Source organism: Microcaecilia unicolor, chromosome 8 (genome assembly GCF_901765095.1).
Source record: "Microcaecilia unicolor chromosome 8, aMicUni1.1, whole genome shotgun sequence".
Taxonomy (NCBI): Eukaryota; Metazoa; Chordata; class Amphibia; order Gymnophiona; family Siphonopidae; genus Microcaecilia; species Microcaecilia unicolor.
In genome coordinates, this window is record NC_044038.1 from 7,808,101 (window position 1) to 7,832,007 (window position 23,907).

The window sequence follows — 23,907 nt, forward strand, 5'->3', positions numbered from 1 at the left end:
CCAGTGAAAACAGGAACAAAACTGAAGAAAGCCTGAGACAAGCACTAAGACCCCAAGTTCTGAAAATCCAAAAGGAAAGACAGAGGCTGACTGGAATATTCCTGGTGGTCCAATGGACTCCTTTCTCGAGTTCCCCCCTGCTACCTAAAAACAAAATATGAAAGTGCAAAACCCCGAAGAAAAAAATGACACTGGCTCCCGCTTAAAAGAACGTACCACGTTCAAGATCTGCACAATTGTTCATAAAATTATCTACGGAAATGCCCCATCTTACATGCTAGACCTTGTAGATCTCCCACCCAGAAATGCCAAAAAAAAACTGCCCGCACATTTCTGAATCTTCACTTCCCCAGCTGCAAAGGAGTAAAATACAAACTATCACGTGCATCCAGCTTTTCCTACACGAGCACGCAACTGTGGAATGCACGACCAAACAACCTGAAAACAATCAACGAAATAACTAACTTTCGCAAATCTCTGAAGACCTACCTCTTGAACAAAGCCTACCCCGAGAACCAGTAGCTTGAGTGTAACACTCCTTCACTCAAACCTTCCTTGAAAGTCTTTTTTCTATAATTGTAGGATTAGATCCCTTTGTCATTGTTTATCTTTTGTAACACCAACTGTATCTATTACCCTGGAATGGTCATGCCTTAACAGGCGCCACATTGAGCCTGCAAATAGGTGGCAAAATGTGGGATACAAGTGCAATTAATTAATTAAATAGTGTTGCTAGCTGGATCCAGATTTGCCTGACAGTTGATCCAGTCCTGGGTTTACCCCATGGCATGCAGTGGGGAAATTATAACTACAAGTCCCTGCATGGAATCGGGATCCGGTTAGCAACCTTAGTCTGGAGCAGGGTTGTCCAACTTCATTCCTCGAGGGCCACAATCCGGTCGGGTTTTCAGAATTTCCCCAGTGAATAGGCTTGAGATCTGTTTGCATGCACTTTCTCCATTACATGCAAACTGACCCCATCCGTATTCATTGGGGAAATCCTGAAAACTCGACTGGTCTGGAGTTTATGAGAGTGCGATAGGAAGGCAGACACGATGGCGCATTCTGTGCATCCCAGTTTAACAGCTGGACAGGTGGATACAGTGCTTTTTTTTTTTTTTTTTTAGCAAAAAAGGTGCCGGTACTTAAATGCTAGGCCACCCTTCAGGGGTGGGGTGATCACTGAGGGACCCACCTCACAATAACCAGAATCCCTACAACCAGTGACAGAATCTATGACAAGGCAGCACTGGTGTGTAGAGCCTGAGATCTTTCATTAAAACTTGGGGACCATGGGTCAATTTTAGCAGACAATGGAAAAGGTGCCAGTACTCAGCACCCCCTAAAAAAAAGCCCTGGGTGGATATAATGAAGACTGGGAGTGTGCAAGGGAATTATAACCACATCCTGAACAAGACCCTGTCTCCTGAAAGTCCCACACAAGTGTTGTGCACAGTACCTGTCTGAACTTCCCAATTCAGAATCTAAGACGCTGATTTTGAAGTGCAGCACACTGTGAAAAAGAAAGACCCTAACATCTCTCCCTGGAGTCCTGTGTGTGTCAGCACTTGCCTCTCCTTCCTCGGGGGTCCTGTTTGATGATTAGGTGTGGTGAATGCACAGAAAACCTCATCCAAGGTTCTTGTAATCTGTTTATTCATTTCCAGTGTTTGCAGTTTCACTTTTGATGTTTCAGATGGCAAACAAACAGAACATTTCTAGTTCAGACAGGTCAGGTTTTAGCAGAGAGGCAGCAACCCTGCAGCTATTAGATTTTTTGGTGATTGTGGTTCAGCGGCTTGATTACAAAAACATCTTTAATAATATTACATCCCAGATAGCCGTAAGATTTTTGGTTTCCTGTTTCTCTGTTTTTCATTTGTTCCCCAGAGATAGAAAATTATAGGGAATGTGACATGTGGGGGAGTTTAGGGGCAGATGGGCCTGTGAGTAATCTCTGAACACCATGGGGTGTTTAGTGGGGGGGGGGGGGGATGTTTTTGGATTTATTGTTTGTGATGTGTCGTTTTTTATAGATTTTGAAATTTCATTTGCAGTGAATGTTTAGCTTTAATACACGGCTTTGCTCATTTTATGACTAAAACGCAAATGAAGCAAAACAGTTGAAAGTTGCAAGTTACGCTTATAAAAGCCCAACTACCTGCAGCTAGGAAAACTACCAGGGCAACTACCTTGCAGCCTCAGGGGCGTAGCTACGGGTGGGCCTGGGTGGGGGCCCAGGCCCACCCAACCCAGTTTTGTCTCAGGCCCATCCTCACCTTCTCCCACCCCCGCCATAGCGCTGCCTCCTCTTCTGCACTTCACGGTCTCTGTCTCCCACCCTCACGGCAGCGCTTTCAATTTGCTATCAGCGCTGCCTGCCTGACAGCTGACAGACGCGGCGAGACGTCCTCCTGCTCCGGGGCCTTCCCTCTGCCGCGTTGATTCAACTTCCTGTTTACACAGGGCGGATTGCATGCGGTAGAGGGAAGGTCCCGGAGCAGGACGTCATCGCGACGCGTCTGTCAGCTGTCAGGCAGGCAGCGCCAATAGAGCACTGCCGCGGGGGTGGGAGACGAAGACCATGAAGTGCAGGAGAGGAGGCAGCGCCACGGTGGGAGAAGGTAAGTGGAGGCAGCGCCGATAACTTGAAATGTGCTGGACCGTGTGTGTGTGGGGGGGGGGGTTGTAGTGCCCACCCATCCAACCCGCTGGCCCACCCAAAAATTGTCTTCTGCCTACGCCACTGTACAGCCTCCTAGGCTAGGTGTTGTAGAGACGTTAGATTTACTGTGGACTCTAGAAGTACCTGGAAGAAACCAAAGCAATACGTGTATTTGTTTTTTCTGCAAGCATAAACCTGCCTGTAAACATAACTGAACTGAGAGTTTCCTTAGGCAGCAGTTCGGTGTGTGTTCAACTGCTGCTTCCTAGAGTAACTCTCAGCAGGGTTCTTGGTCCCTATGGCCTGAAATGTTTCTGTGCTTCCTTTCATTTAACTCAAGCCTGCCCTCTGCGGTCAGCAGGCTGCACTTACAGCCACACTGCCCTTCTGCTCAGTACTACAGCTTTGCTTATTCTCAGAGGCCGACTGAATTTCAGTTTTGGTGCCAATAGAAATCAAACAAAATAAAACATGGAAAAGAAAATAAGATGATACCTTTTTTTATTGGACATAACTTAATACATTTCTTGATTAGCTTTCGAAGGTTGCCCTTCTTCCTCAGATCGGAAATAAGCAAATGTGCTAGCTGACAGTGTATATAAGTGAAAACATTCAAGCATTACTATGACAGTCTGACAGGGTGGGAGGATGGGGGTGGGTCGGAGGTATGCATGGGGCCATCAAAGCATATCATTGATATTCTAACAGGATGGGTGTGGATAGGTGAGGGGTGGGGTGATCGAAAGCTAATCAAGAAATGTATTAAGTTATGTCCAATAAAAAAGGTATCATCTTATTTTCTTTTCCATGTTTTATTTTGTTTGATTTCTATTGATAACCTTAAGAGTGGACTAACACGGCTACCACACTCCTCTACTTAAGTTTTGGTGCCAAAACTGACCCGAAATCCTAATTTGGTCCTTTTTCAGAGACCGACTGAATTTCAGTTTTGGTGCCAAAACTGACCCGAAATCCTAATTTGGTCCTTTTTTTGAGGACTGGTACAGCCTCTACTCACTGCCTGCTTCCCTCTCCCTCTCCCTCCCCCCACCAACTCCTGTCCAAGGCACCCCTGGGAAAAAATGAGGCCCCCCCCCCCCGTACCTCCCCACCCACCATAGGGCAAGCCTCCCACCCCTGAACGTACCGTAAAAGCATTGGTGTTGAGATTGGAGCCTGCATGGGTGCTGCTTGAAGTCCCGGCAGCCACGTTGACAGTGGAGCCATCAGGGACGAGTGCGGATTGCTCCTGCCCTCACTGCACCCCCCAGTAAGCCCAGAGGTGAGGGGTCTTGCCCTACAGGCAGTGGATGGGTCCAGGGGAGAGTCGCCTTGCCTTTGTTCCGGGGAGAGGGGGGGGAGGAGGCCTCAGAGGTGAGCTGTTCCCTATTCAGGAAGAGGGGGTGCAGTGCAGTTTCATTTATGGTTTCCGTTTTGTCCGAAACCAAGTAACAAAATGGTTTTAGTCAGCCTCTATACTCAGGCTTTGCAACTAAAAAAAAAAATTTACTAAACAAATATATCAATAAATTCTTCATATCCAAATATAAAAATGTTTCAAGGGTGCTTTACAGTCCAGAGTTTCCGGTCTACAAATTTCACAGTCCTAATTCTAAACATGTCACAGTGTATTTTATAAGATGACACTGAATATAAAGTGAATGCAAAATATTACATTATGTTAACACTCATTTTGTAAGTCCAAAAACACAACCAGAACGACTAACTTTTTCTTATTATTAAGCAGAGGAGACAAGTTCATCAATTTGGATCAAGAGCACCATTCAAAGGAAGTATGGACCACAGTGACTCCTATGGACAGAACCAGGAACTACATGCAAGCAGCAACTACAGGGATGACAGGATCGAGGGTTATCATCACCCCAGCAATACTAACAACCCTTCAGCGGACATGCCAAGGTTCAACAACACCCAGCCAGCGTTTTCAGCTCGCCAGCACAGGACGGGCACAGCCCCTGCGTTCATGGACGCTCAGGGCGCTCCAGATGCGATGAGCACCCCTTTTGGCATCCCGTACTCCAAACTGTCGCAGTCAAAACACCTCAAAAGTAGGCTAGGAGTTCATGGGGTTGCATTGAATAGGAGAGGCCACTAGTAACAATGGAGGCTGCACTTCTTACAGACTCAAGGATCACATTTGTGCTTCCAGTATTGTAGACTTTGCTGCTTGGATTAATGTACATATGGGAGAGGGCAAGCTGTTTACATTTACCTGATCAGTGCACCAGTACCAGGTGGCCAAAATAGTTAGTCCAAATGTCATTCCGGTCCAGGGCAGATCTCCAGAGACGGGGTCCCGGAAAAGATGCATGGCATCCGACCTGGGCAGGTGGCAGGTGGTGTTGGGAACAATCTTCGATGGTACAGCCTTGGAGTAAGCTTCCTGGAGGTTTTGATAACCTCCAATCTTATTGAAAGCTAAAAGGGGAGCAGGGTTTAAAAAAAAAAAACAGAAAGAGAAAAATCAGTAACTGTCAAGTCCGTGGGGAATTTTTGCTCCTGAAACTCTTTTCTGTATATTAAGGAAGTTTTTGGGGTTTTTTTTTGCCTGAGAAAGGAAACATTAAGTCCATAGTTGTATTTTCTTAGCACTTGTCTGATGATTCAACTTGTGCGCTCTCTCTGTTTTATAATAATTAATTAAGATGTTTTGCACACTGGATACAGCCCAGAAATCTCTGTATATATGGAATATCTCTTAGGGATTTCTCTGCTGCTTTGGGCTGCTAAATCCATATCACATCTGAATTCAGGCAACTGTTTTTTCACTCCTATCTCGGTGCTCCCTGGTCTGAACACTGGGTTCTGGGCCAGAATCTGATATATTTTTTGGGACCAGCATAACAATAATCCCGAGATGATGCTGTACATAGTCTGAGATCACATCTGTGGTCTGCAAAACTCATGACAACATCTTTAGATGAACCTTTTTGTCAGGGGCTCAATTATGTGCTGGACCAATATGGCTACTAGAAGTCTGGCCCAAAGGCTGGGGGAGCAGTGTACGAGGTTGGAAGGAAAAGCAGATGTGGTCTCAGATCTTGTGCTGACATGAAGCTTGGTTTGGCTACATTAATCTCGTGAAATACAAGAGCCTCACAGCTGTGGATCTTTGGGAAACGTTAAGCTTCAAATGCCTAGTTTACAAAGACCCTGGTTCTGTATATACTCAATGGATGGGCCCCTTTCCGGAACAGTGTCTGCAACATTTTGGAAATGCTTGATTTGAACTTACAGATGCACTCATGCAGTGTCACATTACAGGTCCATATTTGCCAAGTTACCCAGTTCCAGAATAGAGACTTTTTGGCAAAAATAGCAAAGCATTTTCTGTTTTTGTTCTACTCGGATCTGCAGGTCCCATCATGCCTTAGGATGGAGCTGTTAGACTGGGTCAAATTGGCAGCTCGGCAGGTTTATTTGCTCAGGTTTGTAAACGTTTTCTGCAGCCAACACTGGGTATTAAATTTGGGTTATCAAGGGGAAGAGAAGCTTTTTCTGGGAAATGCTTTTCCAGTCGTCCCATTGTCTCTTTAGCTTGGTCAGAGTGATCTCATGCACATTTCTTTACTGCAAGAACAAAGAATCAGGACCATTTCGTCATGGTTTTGTTTTAGGTTGTAGACTTGGCCTATCAGTTTCTAAGACTAAAATGGACCATCCAGTCAGGTGGTTAGAGTTAGAACTGCCACTGTGGGCAGGTTACAACGTGAAACAAAAAAAAGAAAGAGAGAAAATCTCTCTCAATTAATCATTCTATTCCTTCTTGGGTTTTTTTTTTAGGGCCTGCCCCACAAATGAGCGACTGCGTTTTTCACATACTGCCCCAGTTTTTGTCCCCTGCCGATTTATGGAAATGTGGCCTCCATATCCCAAAGGTCATCCCTGCTCATTTAATAACTCTTCCTAGCCCAACCAGGGCCGCCGAGAGGAGGGGAGCAGAGGGGAAAATTCCACAGGTCCGGCCTCCAAGGGGGGGGGGGGGGACTGGTACTGGCAAGCTTCTTCCTGCCTGCTTGTTTCCGAGTCTGAGTCTCCTATCCTGTATGCCAGGACCCGGATGGTTGTATTAACGCGATGACCTGCGTTATCGCATTGATGCAATCATCCAGGTCCCAGCACACAGGAGCAGGAGACGATAAACCGAGAGAGGAGCAGTCAGACACAGGCAGGTAAAGGGGCAGATGAGTGCCCAAATGTGGAGGACGATGCAAGGGGGGGGGGGATAGCACGGCGGCCCAAGTGAGGGGGCAGCGGTGGTCAGCAGTTCTGCCCTAGGCCTGCCTGTGTCTCCCAGCAGCCCTGAGCCTAACTATATTTAAGTTTAATAGATTTTTTTTATCCCACCAATCCAGTGTCCCTTGGCAGGTTCCAAAAAATACACAGTCAGAACACAAGACAAGTACATAACAACGTCAAGTGAAATAACAACTTGAATTAGTTGGCAGCGATGGCCTTTGCATAGAAACCACAAGTCACAGCTCTCTCCTAGACCCTTAACCCCTAATTCTAGAAACTTGGGAACCCAGGTTGTAGAATGCGTGTAACTTAGTTGGTAAATTAGCAGCTAATTGGCATCAACAGGCAATAATTAGTGCTGGCGTTAATTTGCAATTATTTGCGTAGCTGCAGTCAGACTCAAGAAAAATGTCAGGAACTATTTTTTCACGGAGAGAGTGGTGGATGCTTGGAATGCCCTCCCGCAGGAGGTGGTGGAGATGAAAACGGTAACGGAATTCAAACATGCGTGGGATAAGCATAAAGGAATCCTGTTCGGAAGGAATGGATCCTCAGAAGCTTAGCAGAGATTGGGTGGCAGAGCCGGTGGTTGAGGCGGGGCTAGTGGTTGGGAGGCGGGGCTAGTGCTGGGCAAGAGTTCTACGGTCTGTGCCCTGAAAATGGCAGATACAAATCAAGGTAAGGTATACACATAAAGTAGCACATATGAGTTTATCTTGTTGGGCAGACTGGATGGACCGTGCAGGTCTTTTTCTGCCGTCATCTACTATGTTACTATGATATGTTACTAAGTTCTACATCTTGAGCGTGTAAAATCTATAGTGCAGCTGCAAGGGGGGGGGGGGCCCTGAACCTGAGAGGGGGGGCATTCCCAACATTGAAGTGCACAGATTATAGAATTACTGTTGGTTACACGCCTGAGCCCTTGCAGCAGCCATGGGTATTCTATTCCAGCGTCATAGAATTTACGCTTAGCATGCGTCATCCTGATCTCTAACTTTAGGCGACCTGTAGAGAATGACCCCCCCTGTGCATTAGACAGTCTGACCATATAAGAAGAGTCTCTTTCATGTGAGGAGGATCTGGGAGGCTAAAGACATGACCTCCCATCTACAGGGAAGACTCCAGGCTAGGCCTGCTTGTTACACTGGAAAATGAAATGTCCCTTTCTTTTCCCCTTCCTCACTCCAGAATTTGTTTACAGCCAGTGTTTTATGACATATTGTACCAGAGAGGGAAGATGTATATATATTTTTTTCTGCTTCATTGCTGCTCTACCTGGCTGTGTTCAGACTCCAGATCTGTTACCCAGAACCATTTAGATGGTATCGGAAAACCATCTGTACCAGGATGTATCTTCAAATGTACAGAAACAATGTATATCATTTTCCTTTGTTGTTTGGCTAACTCATATTTTTTTTTCTGTGTGTGTGTATATGTTTATAGGATTTTTTTTTTAAGGTTTTGAAAAAGAAGAACCTTGTTTTTAATTATATTTTTTTGTTCTATTCCTATTATAAAGCAAGAGCATAGACATTTAAGGACAACAGTCTACAGGGATTGTTAATTTTAAACACAGAAGCCTCCAGTTTTATGACACAGAACCTAAATGGGTGCTACAATAGTGAGTGCTGCTTCTTACTGAGGAAGGGTGCTGAAGGGCAGGTGTTGGAGGAGGAGGCAGCATACTGGAAGGGGCAAAATATGAGCATATGCTCCCCCTCTGATATTACAACCAGTACACGCTGCACTGATGGAATCAGTTGGTCGCCTTCGAAGAAGAGAAGCCAAAGCTGTTTTCATCACATACCTTGAATTCTGTACATTTCTGACTTCTTCACAGAACAATTTTAATACTGAGAATGTGGATATCTATTGTGTATATTTTACTGTAGATAATACACCTTTGATAGTGGCTATTTTGGAACAAACTGAATTTCGGCCTTACGTCAACTATATTACTGTATCGCTGACTACAGCCTTTTCCCCCCATCGTATTTATTACATGGAACCAAGAATCTGGTTTTAAGAACAGAAAAGTGTGTGAGAGAGGAAACAAATAAAAGACTTGAACTCCCAAAGAGTCTGTTTCAAGTTTATTTCTGAGATTAACCCTTTCTCTCGTACTGGTAGTATCGCATGTCCCCTCACCACTGCGGGTAGTATAGAAAAGGCATCACACAATCAGGACACAGAAATAAAGAATAAAGACAAAACAAAATCTGAGGCAACACTTTTTTTTTTACTGGTCTAACTTACTGTTTCTTGGTCGTACCATGACACTGCCACTAGTTACGGCAGCCATTTTGAAGCTGAAGCGATGAGCAGGAATAAGTGAGGACTACTTTTCCCTTTGGACCTTAAACTACCAGGGATTTTAAAGGTAGGCCTGAGGGGGCCTATAAGGGGTGGGGATCCATGTTGGGAGGGATCTTGCTCTTGGGGAGGGGGGGGGGTGAGAGAGGGAGGGTGTTAATTTTCCTTTTTCTTAGGTCAGAACAAACCAGAATAAGCAAAGCCAGGGCCACCAAGAGACTGAGCTGGGCCTGGGACAGGACGGGAGCCCTCCTCTGGGCCCAGGGCAGGGCCTGCAGCACCCCCGCCCCAGGATCATCACCACTGCCGCTCCCCCCCCCCCCCCCGTTCCACCTCCAAATACCTTGGCTGGCAGGGATCCCAAGGCCCCACCAGGAAGTCTTCCTCCAGCGCTGCTCTTCATTCCGCCATATTGCCTGCCTTACCCCTGCGGCTGCTTTTTCTCTCACGTCATGCATGCTCGATTTCAAAATTGAGCATGTGCGGCAGAGTGAAGAGCAGTGCTGGAGAAAGACCTCTTCTGCTGGGGGGGGGGGGGGCAGGGACCCCTGCAAGCCAAACCAGAGGCCCTAGCCCGAAGCCCTGCTGTGTCTGCTCCTCCCTAGCCTCCAAGGGAGGCCCAGCACCAGAGTTTTCTCTCTTCTGCTCCTGTCAAGACACGATCACCCAGGTCTCATCAAGAGCAGGAGAGAGAAAGAGGCACCGGGCTCAGGGAATTCCTCCCCACTCTCTCTCGGTGGGCCTGAGCAAAAGATAACCAGGTCAATAATTCAGCATCTTATTTAAACACCAGCGGCAGCACTTAAAAAAAAAAAAATAAATCCAGATCTTCAATGCCAATTTCTACATAGTGGGGAGTGATTGGATATCCAGATAGAGTGGCAACCGCTGGCATTATCCAATCCAATACCACACTTCAATGAGGATTACACCAAGAGGCAGCCAGATAAGATTTGGGAATGATAAAATTTAAACCTAGTGGTGGATGCTTGGAATACCCTCCCGCGGGAGGTGGTGGAGATGAAAACGGTAACGGAATTCAAACATGCGTGGGATAAACATAAAGGAATCCTGTTCAGAAGGAAGGGATCGTAAGGCGCTTAGCCGAGATTGGGTGGCAGAGCCGGTGGCGGGAGGCGGAGATGGTGCCGGGCAGACTTATACGGTCTGTGCCAGAGCCGGTGGTTGGGAGGCGGGGCTGGTGGTTGGGAGGCGGGGATAGTGCTGGGCAGACTTATACGGTCTGTGCCCTGAAGAGGACAGGTACAAATCAAAGTAGGGTATACACAAAAAGTAGCACATATGAGTTTATCTTGTTGGGCAGACTGGATGGACCGTGCAGGTCTTTTTCTGCCATCATCTACTATGTTACTAAACCTGAGGGTTAAGCTCCTAAAACCTGACTAAATAAACAGGTTTTCAATTTCTTTCTAACACATAGTTGGTTTCTTGTTTGATAGTAAGGGGCAATGAATTCCAAATCTTTGCCACTTGATAAGAAATTAAAATGGAATCAGTGCGTCTATGTTTAATATAAACAATGGAAGGAAAACAAAGATTCAACTGGTGGTTTGAGCGAACGCCTCGATCACATGAAGGAAAAGACAGCATTAATATTAGAAGCAAAGCTGCCAAGCCACGAACAATGTACATAATTTCAACAATGCACAAGCCTCTATCGGCGACCAGGAATGGGGCTGCTCTTTCACATCTGCTTGCTTGACATATGAATCCAGCCCCGCAGTATTTTGCAGTGTCTGTAATAATCACCTTCACAATCTATCAGAGCAGCTCACAAAAAGCAAATTACAGTAGTCTTTGACTGATTACAAGAGTGGCAAAATTCAGTCTGTGATCTGGATAATTCCTGGGATGGCTCATGCTCCACTCTGGCACTATCCCAATAGGGGTAAAATCAAGAAAGGTCAGCTAAGGTTAGCCGCTAACCCCTGAATTCTATATAGTGCATCCAGACATCCACACTGAAATCCAGGTGGATTCTATAACAACGTGCATAACTTAATTGGCTTAACAAGCTAATTAGCATTGATAACAGCACTTCACAAGCAATAATGAGCACTAATTGGCAATAATTTAGAATTTACGCGCCCAACTCACTAAGCGTGTTCTGTAACGCACTGCGCCTAACTTCTAACGAATACAGATAAAAAAAGAGGAGTGTTGATAGACGAGGAAATGGGCATTTCATGGGCATTCCAAAATTTACGCTTGTAGTTATGTAATATGGCCAGCCCTCTGCACCTTAAATCTACGTGCCAGGATATATGCCACATTTTCGCTGGTGTAAACAGATGCATGTAGTTTTAGGCGCTCGCAGTGGCGTAGCTATGTGGGGCCACGGGGGCCTGGGCCCCCATAGATTTGCCAGCAGCACTTGTAAACACTGAGCCAACCATTACTAGAAAATAAAGTGAATCGTGAAAAGCATTTCTGTAAGTATAATTGAAGGCGGTTAGCTTGGCAGAGTTTAAAAAGGGGTTAGACGGTTTCCTAAAGGGCAAGTCCATAAACCACTACTAAATGGACTTGGGAAAAATCACAATTCCAGGAATAACATGTATAGAATGTTTGTACGTTTGGGAAGCTTGCCAGGTGCCTGGATTGGCCGCTTGCCAGCTTGCCTGGATTGGCCGCTGTCGTGGACAGGATGCTGGGCTCGATGGACCCTTGGTCTTTTCCCAGTGTGGCATTACTTATGTACTTATGAACTGCAGAGAATATGTCCCATACCTGTAACTGTCAGGATCACGGCTCCCACTATCATGATAAGCGTTTGCAGAGCGTCTGTGTAAATGACAGCTGCCAGGCCACCTGTGGAAGTCATGACGAAGAAAAGAATTCATTTCTCTTTGGGATTAGCAGCCCGGTCTTCTCATGCTGCACTTTTTATAATTCAACAAGTAAAAAAAAAACTATCAAAAAATATGCAATAAGGGGGGGGGCAGGTACACTGCAATAGCAAAGAGAAATTCACCAAACAGTTTACAAAGCCTGATTACATTATTAAGTGTGAGTGGGTGGACTCCCAGAATTTTAGGTCACCAACCCATCATTTGTGACCTGAATTGAGCTCGCATTTTACTGAGCTGGTCGCTGTGGGCACAATATTTAAGAAAAGCTTAGTTCCTAAATTTATGCTCCTAAATTAGCCTCCTAAATTTGTGCCCTATTTTCAGCCAAACTATAACTTTTCAGCTGAAAATTCATCTTAATTTAGAAGCTTAGTTATGTGCAGAAATTTAGGCTGCCATTTGTTTGCCTAGATTTATGAGCCTAGTACTGAAAATCATTGCTAAGATCCTAACTTCTATTCCATTCCCTAAATTCACCTGTTACCCAGGGGTGTAGCTATGTGGGGCCACGGGGCATGGGCCCCCATAGATTTGGCCCTGCCCCCCCCCCGCCGCCAACCCCTTCGACCTCCCCTCCTGCTGCCAACCCTCCCCTGCCAGGTACCTTTGCTGGCAGGGGTCCACAACCCCCGCCAGCCGAAGTCCTCTTCTCTGGCACAGACGCGTTGCTGATCTGCAAGGGCAGGTTTCTGTTTCTGTGAGTCTGACGTCCTTACGTGCAGGACGTCAGACTCACAGAAACAGAAACCTGCCCTTGCAGCTCAGCAACGCGTCTGCGCCAGAGAAGAGGACTTCGGCTGGCGGGGGTTTGGGACCCCCGCCAGCAAAGGTACCCGACGGCGGCAGTGGGGGAGGGTTGGCAGCGGCTGGGAGAGGGGGTCAAAAGGGTTGGCGCTGGGGGGGGTCAAAGGTGGTGGTGGTGGCGGCAGGGAGGTCACAAATGGCAGGGGGGCGTCAGCGGCACTGGGGGGGCTAAAATGTGCCCCCTCACCTCGGGCTCTGGACCTCCCCTCCCACCGAAGTCTGGCTATGCCCCTGCTGTTACCACCCACTTTTTATGCTCCTAAATTTAAAAGCCTGTCTCACCTGCAGCAGCACAGCGGCCAGCACTCATCTAACCTGCAGCAGCACACTGTTACTACAAAAAAAGCAGTGTGCAAAAACTTTGGAGTGGAGGAGTGGCCTAGTGGTTAGGGTGGTGGACTTTGGTCCTGGGGAACTGAGGAACTGAGTTGGATTCCCACTTCAGGCACAGGCAGCTCCTTGTGACTCTGGGCAAGTCACTTAACCCTCCGTTGCCCCATGTAAGCTGCATTGAGCCTGCCATGAGTGGGAAAGTGCGGGGTACAAATGTAACAAAAATAAAATAGATACTATTGGAGATTCTACATGGAATGTTGCTACTATTGGACATTCTACATGGAATGTTGCTATTCCACTAGCAACATTCCATGTAGAAGGCTGCGCAGGCTTCTGTTTCTGTGAGTCTGACGTCCTGCACGTCAGACTCACAGAAGCAGAAGCCTGCGCGGCCACATTGGTGATCTGCAAGGGCCGACTTCTACATGGAATGTTGCTAGAATCTCAAATAGTAGCAACAGTGGAGGAGTGTCCTAGTGGTTAGGGTGGTGGACTTTGGTCCTGGGGAACTGAGGAACTGAGTTTGATTCCCACTTCAGGCACAGGCAGCTCCTTGTGACTCTGGGCAAGTCACTTAACCCTCCATTGCCCCACGTAAGCCGCATTGAGCCTGCCATGAGTGGGAAAGCGCAGGGTACAAATGTAACAAAAATAAAATACACAGACGTGAACCCACCTCACCTGCAGCAGCACAGCGACCTGCGCTCATCTCACTTGCAACACAGTGACCTGCGCTTTTCTCATCTGCAGCAGCACAGACACTTGCACCTGTCTCACCTGCAGCAGCATACAGACCTGATTCAGCACAGAGACCTGCACCCATCTCACCTGCAATCGTGTAGAGAGCTGTGACCACCAGCATCAGTACAGTAGAGACATAGAGGTTCCAGCCCAGACAGACTTGCACAAATAAAGCCCCAGAATAAAGGTCAGTCTGTGAGTAAAAGGAGAATAACAGCCATTGTAACACATTAAATGTTATCATACACACTGTATTACATGTACAATATTTTTAGACAGAAATGTTTTTAAAATGTGTCAGATGAAACAATGTTCTGTTTGACGTCTTGATCCTCTTCATCTCGGACATGGAGACTGGAAGGTGCTGTGCTAGACCCAAATCCCTCAGCAGCAGCCATTCCAGACTGAGCTCATAACATTCAGCGGGTAAGAACGGGTGCAGACATATTTCCATAACCAGTTTCTACACAGCCGAGAGAAACATATAAAAACAGAGAAAAATGAAGGCAGATAAAGACCCATGGCCTATCCGGGCTGCCCTTCCATGCTATCTACTCTCTGTTTCACTCCCTTGCATGGGCTTGGATGAAATCCCAATGAACCTGAAGACCCATTGCTATCAAAGATCCCTTAAATCACTCTGTTTACAGCAGGGGTGTAGCCAGACCTCACGGTGGGAGGGAGCCAGAGCCCGAAGTTGGTGGCACATTTTGAGTGCCCCCCCCCCCCCACCGCCATGCCTCCTCACCCCCCCCCCCCCACTACCTTGTCTCGCCCCCTCACAAACAAATACCTTTGCTAGCAGAGGTCCCCAGCCCCTGCCAGCCGAAGCCTTCTTCAGCACGGTCTCTGACGCAGCCGCGTTCGCTGCCTGCCCCCTGCTCTTCTTTCTTAGCATCAGCGTGCACAGGAGGAGCAAGAAGAAAGAAGAGCAGGGGGCAGGCAGCGAACGCGGCTGTGCCGGAGACCGCGCTGAAGAAGGCTTCGGCTGGCGGAGGTTGGGGACCCCCGCCAGCCAAACCAGGGGCCCGGATGTTTAACCAGGTTTATTACAAATACTCTGCTCTCATAAAATAATTTGGCTAAGGGGTCCATGGAGCCCCTTCCAGCCCAGAACTGCACTTGATGTGATTATGACCATGAGTTTGTGTGTCTGGCCGTACTAAGGACAGTTTTGTTCCTTGCATTTTCCAGGGCAGGAAGCAGACAGTAGAGATTTGATGCCAGAGCTGAGGGTGCAGCAGGCAGTGATGTGATGCCAGACAGGAGGGTGCAGCTACCATTTACCACTTAATATGCCTGGGTTTGTTCTCTTGTAAGGATCGACGCCATGGGGAAGGGAGCCAAGAGCTGTCTAAAAATCTTCAGAGGAAGCCGACCGAAGATCTGCAGACACAGCGCCTGCAAATTTTTCAGCAGGATGTGGAGTGCGCAGAGGTTCACGTGCAGGGAATTCTCAGATATCCCATATACAAAGCAGCTAAACAATCCTGATCTCTTGAAATCATCTCACTGCTGGGCGTACACCTTTCAAGTAGCCACTGTTGTGTTCCCCTGTTCTGGGCAATGGGGCTGTCCTTCTGTCCTTGAGTCAGCTTTCACCACACAGACTCACTCACTGCTAGACTTCAGCTCTAACACATCTCTCGAAGAAGAAGAGCCCTTCAATATTACACAGCAGCACTCACAGTTCAAATCCCCTTATCACTTCAGATAGCAGAGAAGGCAGAGGAAGAGCAGCAGCTGATGTGGTCAGGCCACAGACGTGGACATCTGTGAAACCAGCACACATGTCAGAGAATACAGGGAAACTGTATGTAAATACTACTACTACTTATCATTTCTATAGCGCTACTAGACGTACGCAGCGCTGTACACTTGAACATGAAGAGACAGTCCCTGCTCGACAGAGCTTAAAATCTAATTAGGACAGACAAACAGGACAAATAAGGGAAAAGGACAAAGGGTAGCAAGATTCCGGAATCCTAAGAGTAGCAAGATTCCGGAATCCCAAGACTACTACTACTACTTATCATTTCTATAGCGCTACTAGATGTACGCAGCACTGTACACTTGAACATGCAGAGACAGTCCCTGCTCTACAGAGCTTACAATCTAATTAGGACAGACAAACAGGACAAACAAGGGATAAGGACAAAGAGTAGCAGATTCCATACAGAATCCCAAAGAGTAGCAGCATTCCGGAATCCCAAAGAGTAGCAAAATTCTGTTCAGAATCCCAAAGAGTAGCAAGATTCCAGAATCCCAAAGACTACTACTACTACTTATCATTTCTAAAGCGCTACTAGATGTACGCAGTGCTATACACTTGAACATGAAGAGACGGCCCCTGCTCGACAAAGCTTACAATCTAACCAGGACAGACAAACAGGACAAACAAGAGATAAGGACAAAGAGTAGCAAGATTCCGGAATCCCAAAGAGTAGCAAGATTCCGGAACCCAAAGAATAGCAAGATTCCGGAATCTCAAAGACTACTACTTATCATTTCTATAGCGCTACTAGACGTATGCAGTGCTGTACACTTGAACATGAAGAGACAGTCCCTGCTCAACAGAGCTTACAATCTAATTAGGACAGACAAACAGGACAAACAAGTGATAAGGACAAAGAGTAGCAAGATTCCGGAATCCCAAAGAGTAGCAAGATTCCGGAACCCAAAGAATAGCAAGATTCCGGAATCCCAAAGACTACTACTTATCATTTCTATAGCGCTACTAGACGTACGCAGCGCTGTACACTTGAAGATGAAGAGACAGTCCCTGCTCGACAGAGCTTACAATGTAATTAGGACAGACAAACAGGACAAACAAGTGATAAGGAAAAAAGAGTAGCAAGATTCCAGAGTCCCAAAGACTACTACTACTACTACTTATCATTTCTATAGCGCTACTAGACGTACGCAGTGCTGTACACTTGAACATGAAGAGACAGTCCCTGCTCAACAGAGCTTACAATCTAATTAGGACAGACAAACAGGACAAACAAGTGATAAGGACAAAGAGTAGCAAGATTCCGGAATCCCAAAGAGTAGCAAGATTCCGGAACCCAAAGAATAGCAAGATTCCGGAATCCCAAAGACTACTACTTATCATTTCTATAGCGCTACTAGACGTACGCAGCGCTGTACACTTGAACATGAAGAGACAGTCCCTGCTCGACAGAGCTTACAATGTAATTAGGACAGACAAACAGGACAAACAAGAGATAAGGGAATATTAATGTGAGGATGATAAAATAAGGGTTCTGAACAAGTGAATAAGGGTTAGGAGTTAAAAGCAGCATCAAAAAGGTGGGCTTTTAGCCTAGATTTGAAGACAGCCAGAGATGGAGCTTGACGTACAGGCTCAGGAAGTCTAGAGAATGACTCCTGCAGGGAAACAAGGGGAGCAAGTGGAGGAGGACAACAGAGGCCAAAAGTTACACAACACATAACTTTCTATTGTTTTTTTTTTAAACATTGTACAATATTGTACATCGGTCTAAAGTGCTGTTATTAGGCAGCTGTAACAGCCAGGTAGCTGCAAATCAGCTTCTCTAACTTGGCTTATTTAGGTTGAAATGTTGAAACAGTGAAAAGCATAATGCAAATGAATGATGGGATGGGAGTGGGCTTCACAAAGGCATTCCCCCCTGATGAAGTAATTTGGAGAGTTAACCCTATAGACGGTGAGACAGAACCCTACAACTGCCCCCTGTTCTCAGTCCTTGAATTTCTCTCTGTCCCTTATCCCTTCCTCCCTTTTCTATCTTACACTTTTTAATAAATACTCTACCTAAACTTAGTATTACCCGCTAGATTTTGCGACAATATTGTAATCTAGGCTATGTCCCCATACTCTACTTCTCTATTTTAGATAACTGTAAACCACTTTGTTATATACTGATAGATGTATATCCAGATTAACGTGAACTATGACCTAATGAATTCGATGAAAGCAGCTGAAGCAGCAAAATATTATCAGGTTACCTGATCCCACTTACTGCAAAATCCCTGGGTGCTTTGTCAAACCGATACCAAGTTGCTCTGTGACTACCAAAACCCAACCCAAGCCACCTTAGCACTCCCAAAGCAAAATACTCTATAAGTGTGAGGAAAAAAAACTGGAGGGAATCCGGATCTCGCCCAAGTCACATGAAAAGCTGCTGAAACTGCTGCCTGACACCTCTGCCTAAAGCCATCTTACACCCTGCGCTCACTTCACTCCACAGAAGACTTGTCACGGGCAGAAACAGAACCAATATGTGGTTAAAACAGCTGTTCTCTTCAGCTTGGAGAAAAGACGGCTGAGGAGAAATATGATAGAGGTCTGCCCTGTTCCTCTTTCATGAATCATCATCTCATCCACACATTTAGACCAGAGCCCTTCCTCTGGGGTCCTGCATGTGGAACAGAGCTGTTCTGAGAATACAACCTGTTGGTGCTAGATTTCAATTTTCTACCTTAAGTAGAGAGGTGTGGTAGCCGTGTTAGTCCACTTTTAAAGGTAATCAATAGAAATCAAACAAAGTAAAACATGGAAAAGAAAATAAGATGATAACCTTTTTTTTATTGGACATAACTTAATACATTTCTTGATTAGCTTTCGAAGGTTGCCCTTCTTCCAGATCGGGTTCTACATGGAATGCTGCTACTCTTTGAGATTCTGTGTGGAATCTTGTCACTCTTTAGCATTCCGGAATCTTGCTGTTCTTTGGGGTTCTGCGTGGAACGTTGCTACTCTTTGAGATTCTGCCTGGAATCTTGTTACTCTTTAGGGTTCCAGAATCTTGCTATTCTTTGGGGTTCTACATGTAGAGAGGTGTGGTAGCCGTGTTAGTCCACTTTTAAAGGTAATCAATAGAAATCAAACAAAATAAAACATGGAAAAGAAAATAAGATGATAACCTTTTTTATTGGACATAACTTAATACATTTCTTGATTAGCTTTCGAAGGTTGCCCTTCTTCCTCAGATCGGAATAATAAGCAAATGTGGTAGATGACAGTATATATAAGTGAAACATCCAAGCATTTCATTGACAGTCTAACAGGTTGGGGGTGGGTAGGAGGTATGCATGGGAACATCAAAGCATTTCAGAGATAGTCTAACAGGATAGGGGTGGATAGGTGAGAGGAGGGTGACAAACAGAGCAATACAACTTTATGGTTTATAATGGGCTAGAAAACCCAGATCCTTGTTAAGTCCTGTTTGTTGGGTGTCAAAATATTCAATCATTCTGACTTCAAAGGTCTTACGTTCCTGTATTGTTTTAAAGTTACCTTTCAGGATTCTTACTATGAAGTCACTGGTACAGTGATCTGGTTTTGTAAAGTGCTGCCCCACAGGGGTGGGAACCAGGCTGGCACCAGCATTCTTCATGTGATGTCTATGTAAATTAAATCTTGTCTTAAGCATCTGGCCAGTTTCTCCAATATAGCATCCTTCGTTACATTTTTTACACTGAATGATATATACCACATTGGAAGATGAGCATGTGAAAGATTCCTTTATGTTGACTATTTTTCCTTTGAGAATGACTGTGGGGTCCTGTGAAATGTTTTGGCATAGTTTGCAGCTGGATATATTGCAAGGATGTGTGCCCTTCTCTTCTTTTTCAATCTGTGTTGGGAGATTACTTCTGATTACTTCACCCACGATCTCTTCATCTCTCACTCCCTTCAACTGCTCGCCCTAACCAAAACCTTCACTGGCTTCCGATCAGTTACCGCATACAATTCAAGCTTCTCCTCCTTACCTACAAATGCACCCGGTCTGCGGCTCCTCACTACCTCTCTACCCTCATCTCCCCCTATGTTCCCACCCGTAACCTCCGCTCACAGGACAAATCCCTCCTTTCTGTACACTTCTCCACCACTGCCAACTCCAGGCTCCGCTCATTCTGCCTTGCCTCACCCTATGCCTGGAACAATCTTCCTCAACCCCTACGCCAAATCCCCCTCCCTACCCATCTTCAAATCTCTGCTTAAAACTCACCTCTTCATTGCTGCTTTCGGCACCTAACCTTTCGAGAAATATAGTATGCCCTATCAGTTCGACTCTACACTTGTCTTTTAGATTGTACACCTGTCTTTTAGATTGTTTAGATTGTCTTTAGATTGTACACTTGTCTTTAGATTGTAAGCTCCTTGAGCACAGACTGTCCTTCCATGTTAAATTGTACAGCGCTGCGTAACCCTAGTAGTGTTTTAGAAATGTTAAGTAGTAGTAGATTAGCTTATGTTTAAAGTTGGGTGGCTGTCGGAAGGCCAGCACTGGTGGGGCTGGGAATATCTCTTTCAGTAATTCATCCTCTTGGAGTAGAGGCTGAAGATCTTTTATGATTTTTCTTAATTTTTCCAGCTCTGGGTTGTATGTCACTATAAGGGGGATTCTGTCTGTAGGTTTTTTTTTCCTTGTACTGTAGCAGATTTTCCCTGGGTGTTTTGAGGGAGGAGGCAATATTCTTGGAGATTATTTTGGGGTTGTAGCCTTTCTGTTTGAAGGATGCAGTCAGGGGTTTGTTACATTTGTACCCCGCGCTTTCCCATGGCAGGCTCAATGCGGCTTACATGGGGCAATGGAGGGTGCCTGAAGTGGGAATCGAACTCAGTTCCCCAGGACCAAAGTCCTCCACCCTAACCACTAGGCCACTCCTCCACTGTTGCTACTATTTGAGATTCTACATGGAATGTTGCTATTCCACTAGCAACATTCCATGTAGAAGTCGGCCCTTGCAAATCACCAATGTGGCCGCGCAGGATGTCAGCCTCACAGAAACAGAAGCCTGCGCAGCCTTCTACATGGAATGTTGCTGTTGCTAGTGGAATAGCAACATTCCATGTAGAACCTCCAATAATAGCAACATTCCATGTAGAATCTCCAATAGTATCTATTTTCTTTTTGTTACATTTGTACCCTGCGCTTTCCCACTCATGGCAGGCTCAATGCGGCTTACATGGGGCAATGGAGGGTTAAGTGACTTGCCCAGAGTCACAAGGAGCTGCCTGTGCCTGAAGTGGGACTCAAACTCAGTTCCTCAGTTCCCCAGGACCAGAGTCCACCACCCTAACCACTAGACCACTCCTCCACTTTTGAGGTGTCTGTCTCTGTCCCCTGGGTCAGAGCAGATACGGTGGTATCTTGTGACTTGGCTGTAAATAATGGATCTTTTTGTATGTGAAGGGTGGAAGCTGGAGTTGTGGAGGTAGCTGCATCTGTCTGTGGGTTTCTTGTATATAGATGTTTGTATATAGCCATCGCTGATAGGGGCTGTCGACGGAGCCGAGGGCGGGCGGGTGAGACCAGGGACTGCGGCGCCGAATTTTGTCGTCCCCCCCCCTTCTCGGCGGCCCTGGCACTCAATGCAAAAGACTGGATAGCCTTCATCTTGCTGCTGGACTGCTGTCTGCATTTTAATATTATTGAGCTCTTTTGGTTTTTTTTTGTTACATTTGTACCCCGTGCATTCCCACTCATGGCAGGCTCAATGCGGCTTACATGGGGCAATGGAGGGTTAAGTGACTTGCCCAGAGTCACAAGGAGCTGCCTGTGCCTGAAGTGGGAATTGAACTCAGTTCCTCAGGACCAAAGTCCACCACCCTAACCACTAGGCCACTCCTCCACTGTTGCTACTATTTGAGATTCTACATGGAATGTTGCTATTCCATGTAGAAGTCGGCCCTTGCAGATCACCAATGTGGCCGCACAGGCTTCTACATGGAATGTTGCTAGTGGAATAGCAACATTCCATGTAGAATCTCCAATAGTAGCAACATTCCATGTAGAATCTCCAATAGTATCTATTTTATTTTTGTTACATTTGTACCCCGCGCTTTCCCACTCATGGCAGGCTCAATACGGCTTACATGGGGCAATGGAGGGTTAAGTGACTTGCCCAGAGTCACAAGGAGCTGCCTGTGCCTGAAGTGGGAATCGAACTCAGTTCCTCAGTTCCCCAGGACCAAAGTCCACCACCCTAACCACTAGGCCACTCCTCCACTGTTTTTAAAGCTGCTAAGGGAGTAGGGAAGCATAATATAATATACCCTTAAATTTATTTGCTAATGTTTTATGTTTGTTAGTGACCTTCAAAGGAATTACAGCTAGTCTATTGCTAAAGTCAGGGTTACTCACTTGATGAAAATCTATAATTAACTTTTGCTGTGGAAACCTTTCCTCCTATCCTCTTAATTAGCGTACCAGCCTATTAATCAAAGAATGCATCTGGGCTGGAAGGAAGAGAGAGAGAGGGAATCAAACCGAAACATAGATTTTTACATCTATGCTGCTCTCTACCTTTTATACAGACTTGACAAGTACCATGTTAATAGAATATCTCCATAAAATAAGACATTAGATTTCCTTGTATATTTTTTTTTTTAGTTTTTTACTGTCTATTTTGTAGAAGCAACCTTTTTATTACCATAATCTTTGCCACAGGGACATGACATTAAAAAAAAAAACCTCTTGGCCTAAGCAGCATCAATTACAGAGGTTGGAAACTGGTTTTGTTATTTAACGAATACAAAACTTTATTTAAAAATCCTTAACATTTATTTCCACAAAAAGCTTTGCTGTGGTGGGAACTTCATAAGAACATTGCCATACTGGGACAGACCGAAGGTCCGTCAAGCCCAGTATCCTGTTTCCAACAGTGGCCAACCCAGGTCACAAGTACCTGGCAAGATCCCAGAAGAGTAGAATACATTTTATGATGCTTATCCTGGAAATCAGCAGTGGATTTTTCCCAAGGCCATGTTAATAATGATTTATGGACTTTTCTTTTAGGAAGTTATCCAAACCTTTTTTTAAACCCCGCTAAGCTAATTGCTTCTACAACATTCTCTGGCAACAAATTCCAGAGTTTAATTACACGTTGAGGAAAGAAATATTTTCTCTGATTTGTTTTAAATTTACTACTTTGTAGCTTCATTGCGTGCCCCCTAGTCCTGAATGAGAAGGTTTTCTGCAGTTTCTCTCCCAAGATCAAGATAGGATGATTGGATCTAGGATCCATATTGTCACGGCCGAGAAGGATTACAATACCAATCCAACCTGTTCATTTTCTTCTCATGTAGCCCATGCCTACTCAATCCATTGCTAAGAATCTTATTTTTATCCCAAGCCTTCCTGAATTCAAATATTGTTTTGCCTTCATCCCTTCTAGATGACCATTCTATGAATTCACCACCCTTTCTGGAAAAAAATATTTTCTAATGCTACTCCTGAGTCTCCTCTGCTTTGAGACTGGCCTTGTGAGCTATGGTTCTCAAAATATTTTGCTCATTGTGCTGTACTTATTTATTTTTTTTTTTTGTTACATTTGTACCCTGCGCTTTCCCACTCATGGCAGGCTCAATGTGGCTTACATGGGGCAATGGAGGGTTAAGTGACTTGCCCAGAGTCACAAGGAGCTGCCTGTGGCTGAAGTGGGAATCAAACTCAGTTCCTCAGTTCCTCAGTTCCCCAGGACCAAAGTCCAGCACCCTAACCACTAGGCCACTCCTCCACTGTTGCTACTATTTGAGATTCTACATGGAATGTTGCTATTCCACTAGCAACATTCCATGTAGAAGTCGGCCCTTGCAGATCACCAATGTGGCTGCGCAGGCTTCTGCGAGTCTGACGTCATCAGACTCACAGAAACAGAAGCCTGCGCAGCCTTCTACATGAAATGTTGCTAGTGGAATAGCAACATTCCATGTAGAATCTCCAACAGTAGCAACATTCCATGTAGAATCTCCAATAGTATCTATTTTATTTTTGTTACATTTGTACCCTGCGCTTTCCCACTCATGGCAGGCTCAATGTGGCTTACATGAGACAATGGAGGGTTAAGTGACTTGCCCAGAGTCACAAGGAGCTGCCTGTGCCTGAAGTGGGAATCAAACTCAGTTCCTCAGTTCCCCAG

At 45.6% G+C, this 23,907-nt stretch overlaps 2 protein-coding genes across 3 annotated transcripts in view; one reads left to right on the plus strand and one right to left on the minus strand.

Annotated features, from left to right (window-relative positions):
- Window positions 1–4,866, plus strand: part of FAM83G (family with sequence similarity 83 member G) — a 68,755-nt gene extending 63,889 nt beyond the window's left edge. Inside the window, exon 5 of one of the 2 annotated variants that reach the window (XM_030213113.1) lies at window positions 4,410–4,866. In XM_030213113.1, coding sequence (XP_030068973.1) covers window positions 4,410–4,781 — 372 coding nt within the window. In that variant the 3' untranslated portion in view covers window positions 4,782–4,866. The remainder of the gene's footprint in view (window positions 1–4,409) is intronic. The other variant, XM_030213114.1, reaches the window with a different exon arrangement.
- SLC5A10 (solute carrier family 5 member 10) overlaps window positions 1–23,907 on the minus strand; it is a 170,706-nt gene that overhangs the window by 120,928 nt on the left and 25,871 nt on the right. The window contains exons 6-8 of the mRNA XM_030213115.1: window positions 14,083–14,188; window positions 11,993–12,073; window positions 4,899–5,104 (exon numbers count right to left, since the gene is read on the minus strand). Coding sequence (XP_030068975.1) covers window positions 4,899–5,104; window positions 11,993–12,073; window positions 14,083–14,188 — 393 coding nt within the window. The remainder of the gene's footprint in view (window positions 1–4,898; window positions 5,105–11,992; window positions 12,074–14,082; window positions 14,189–23,907) is intronic.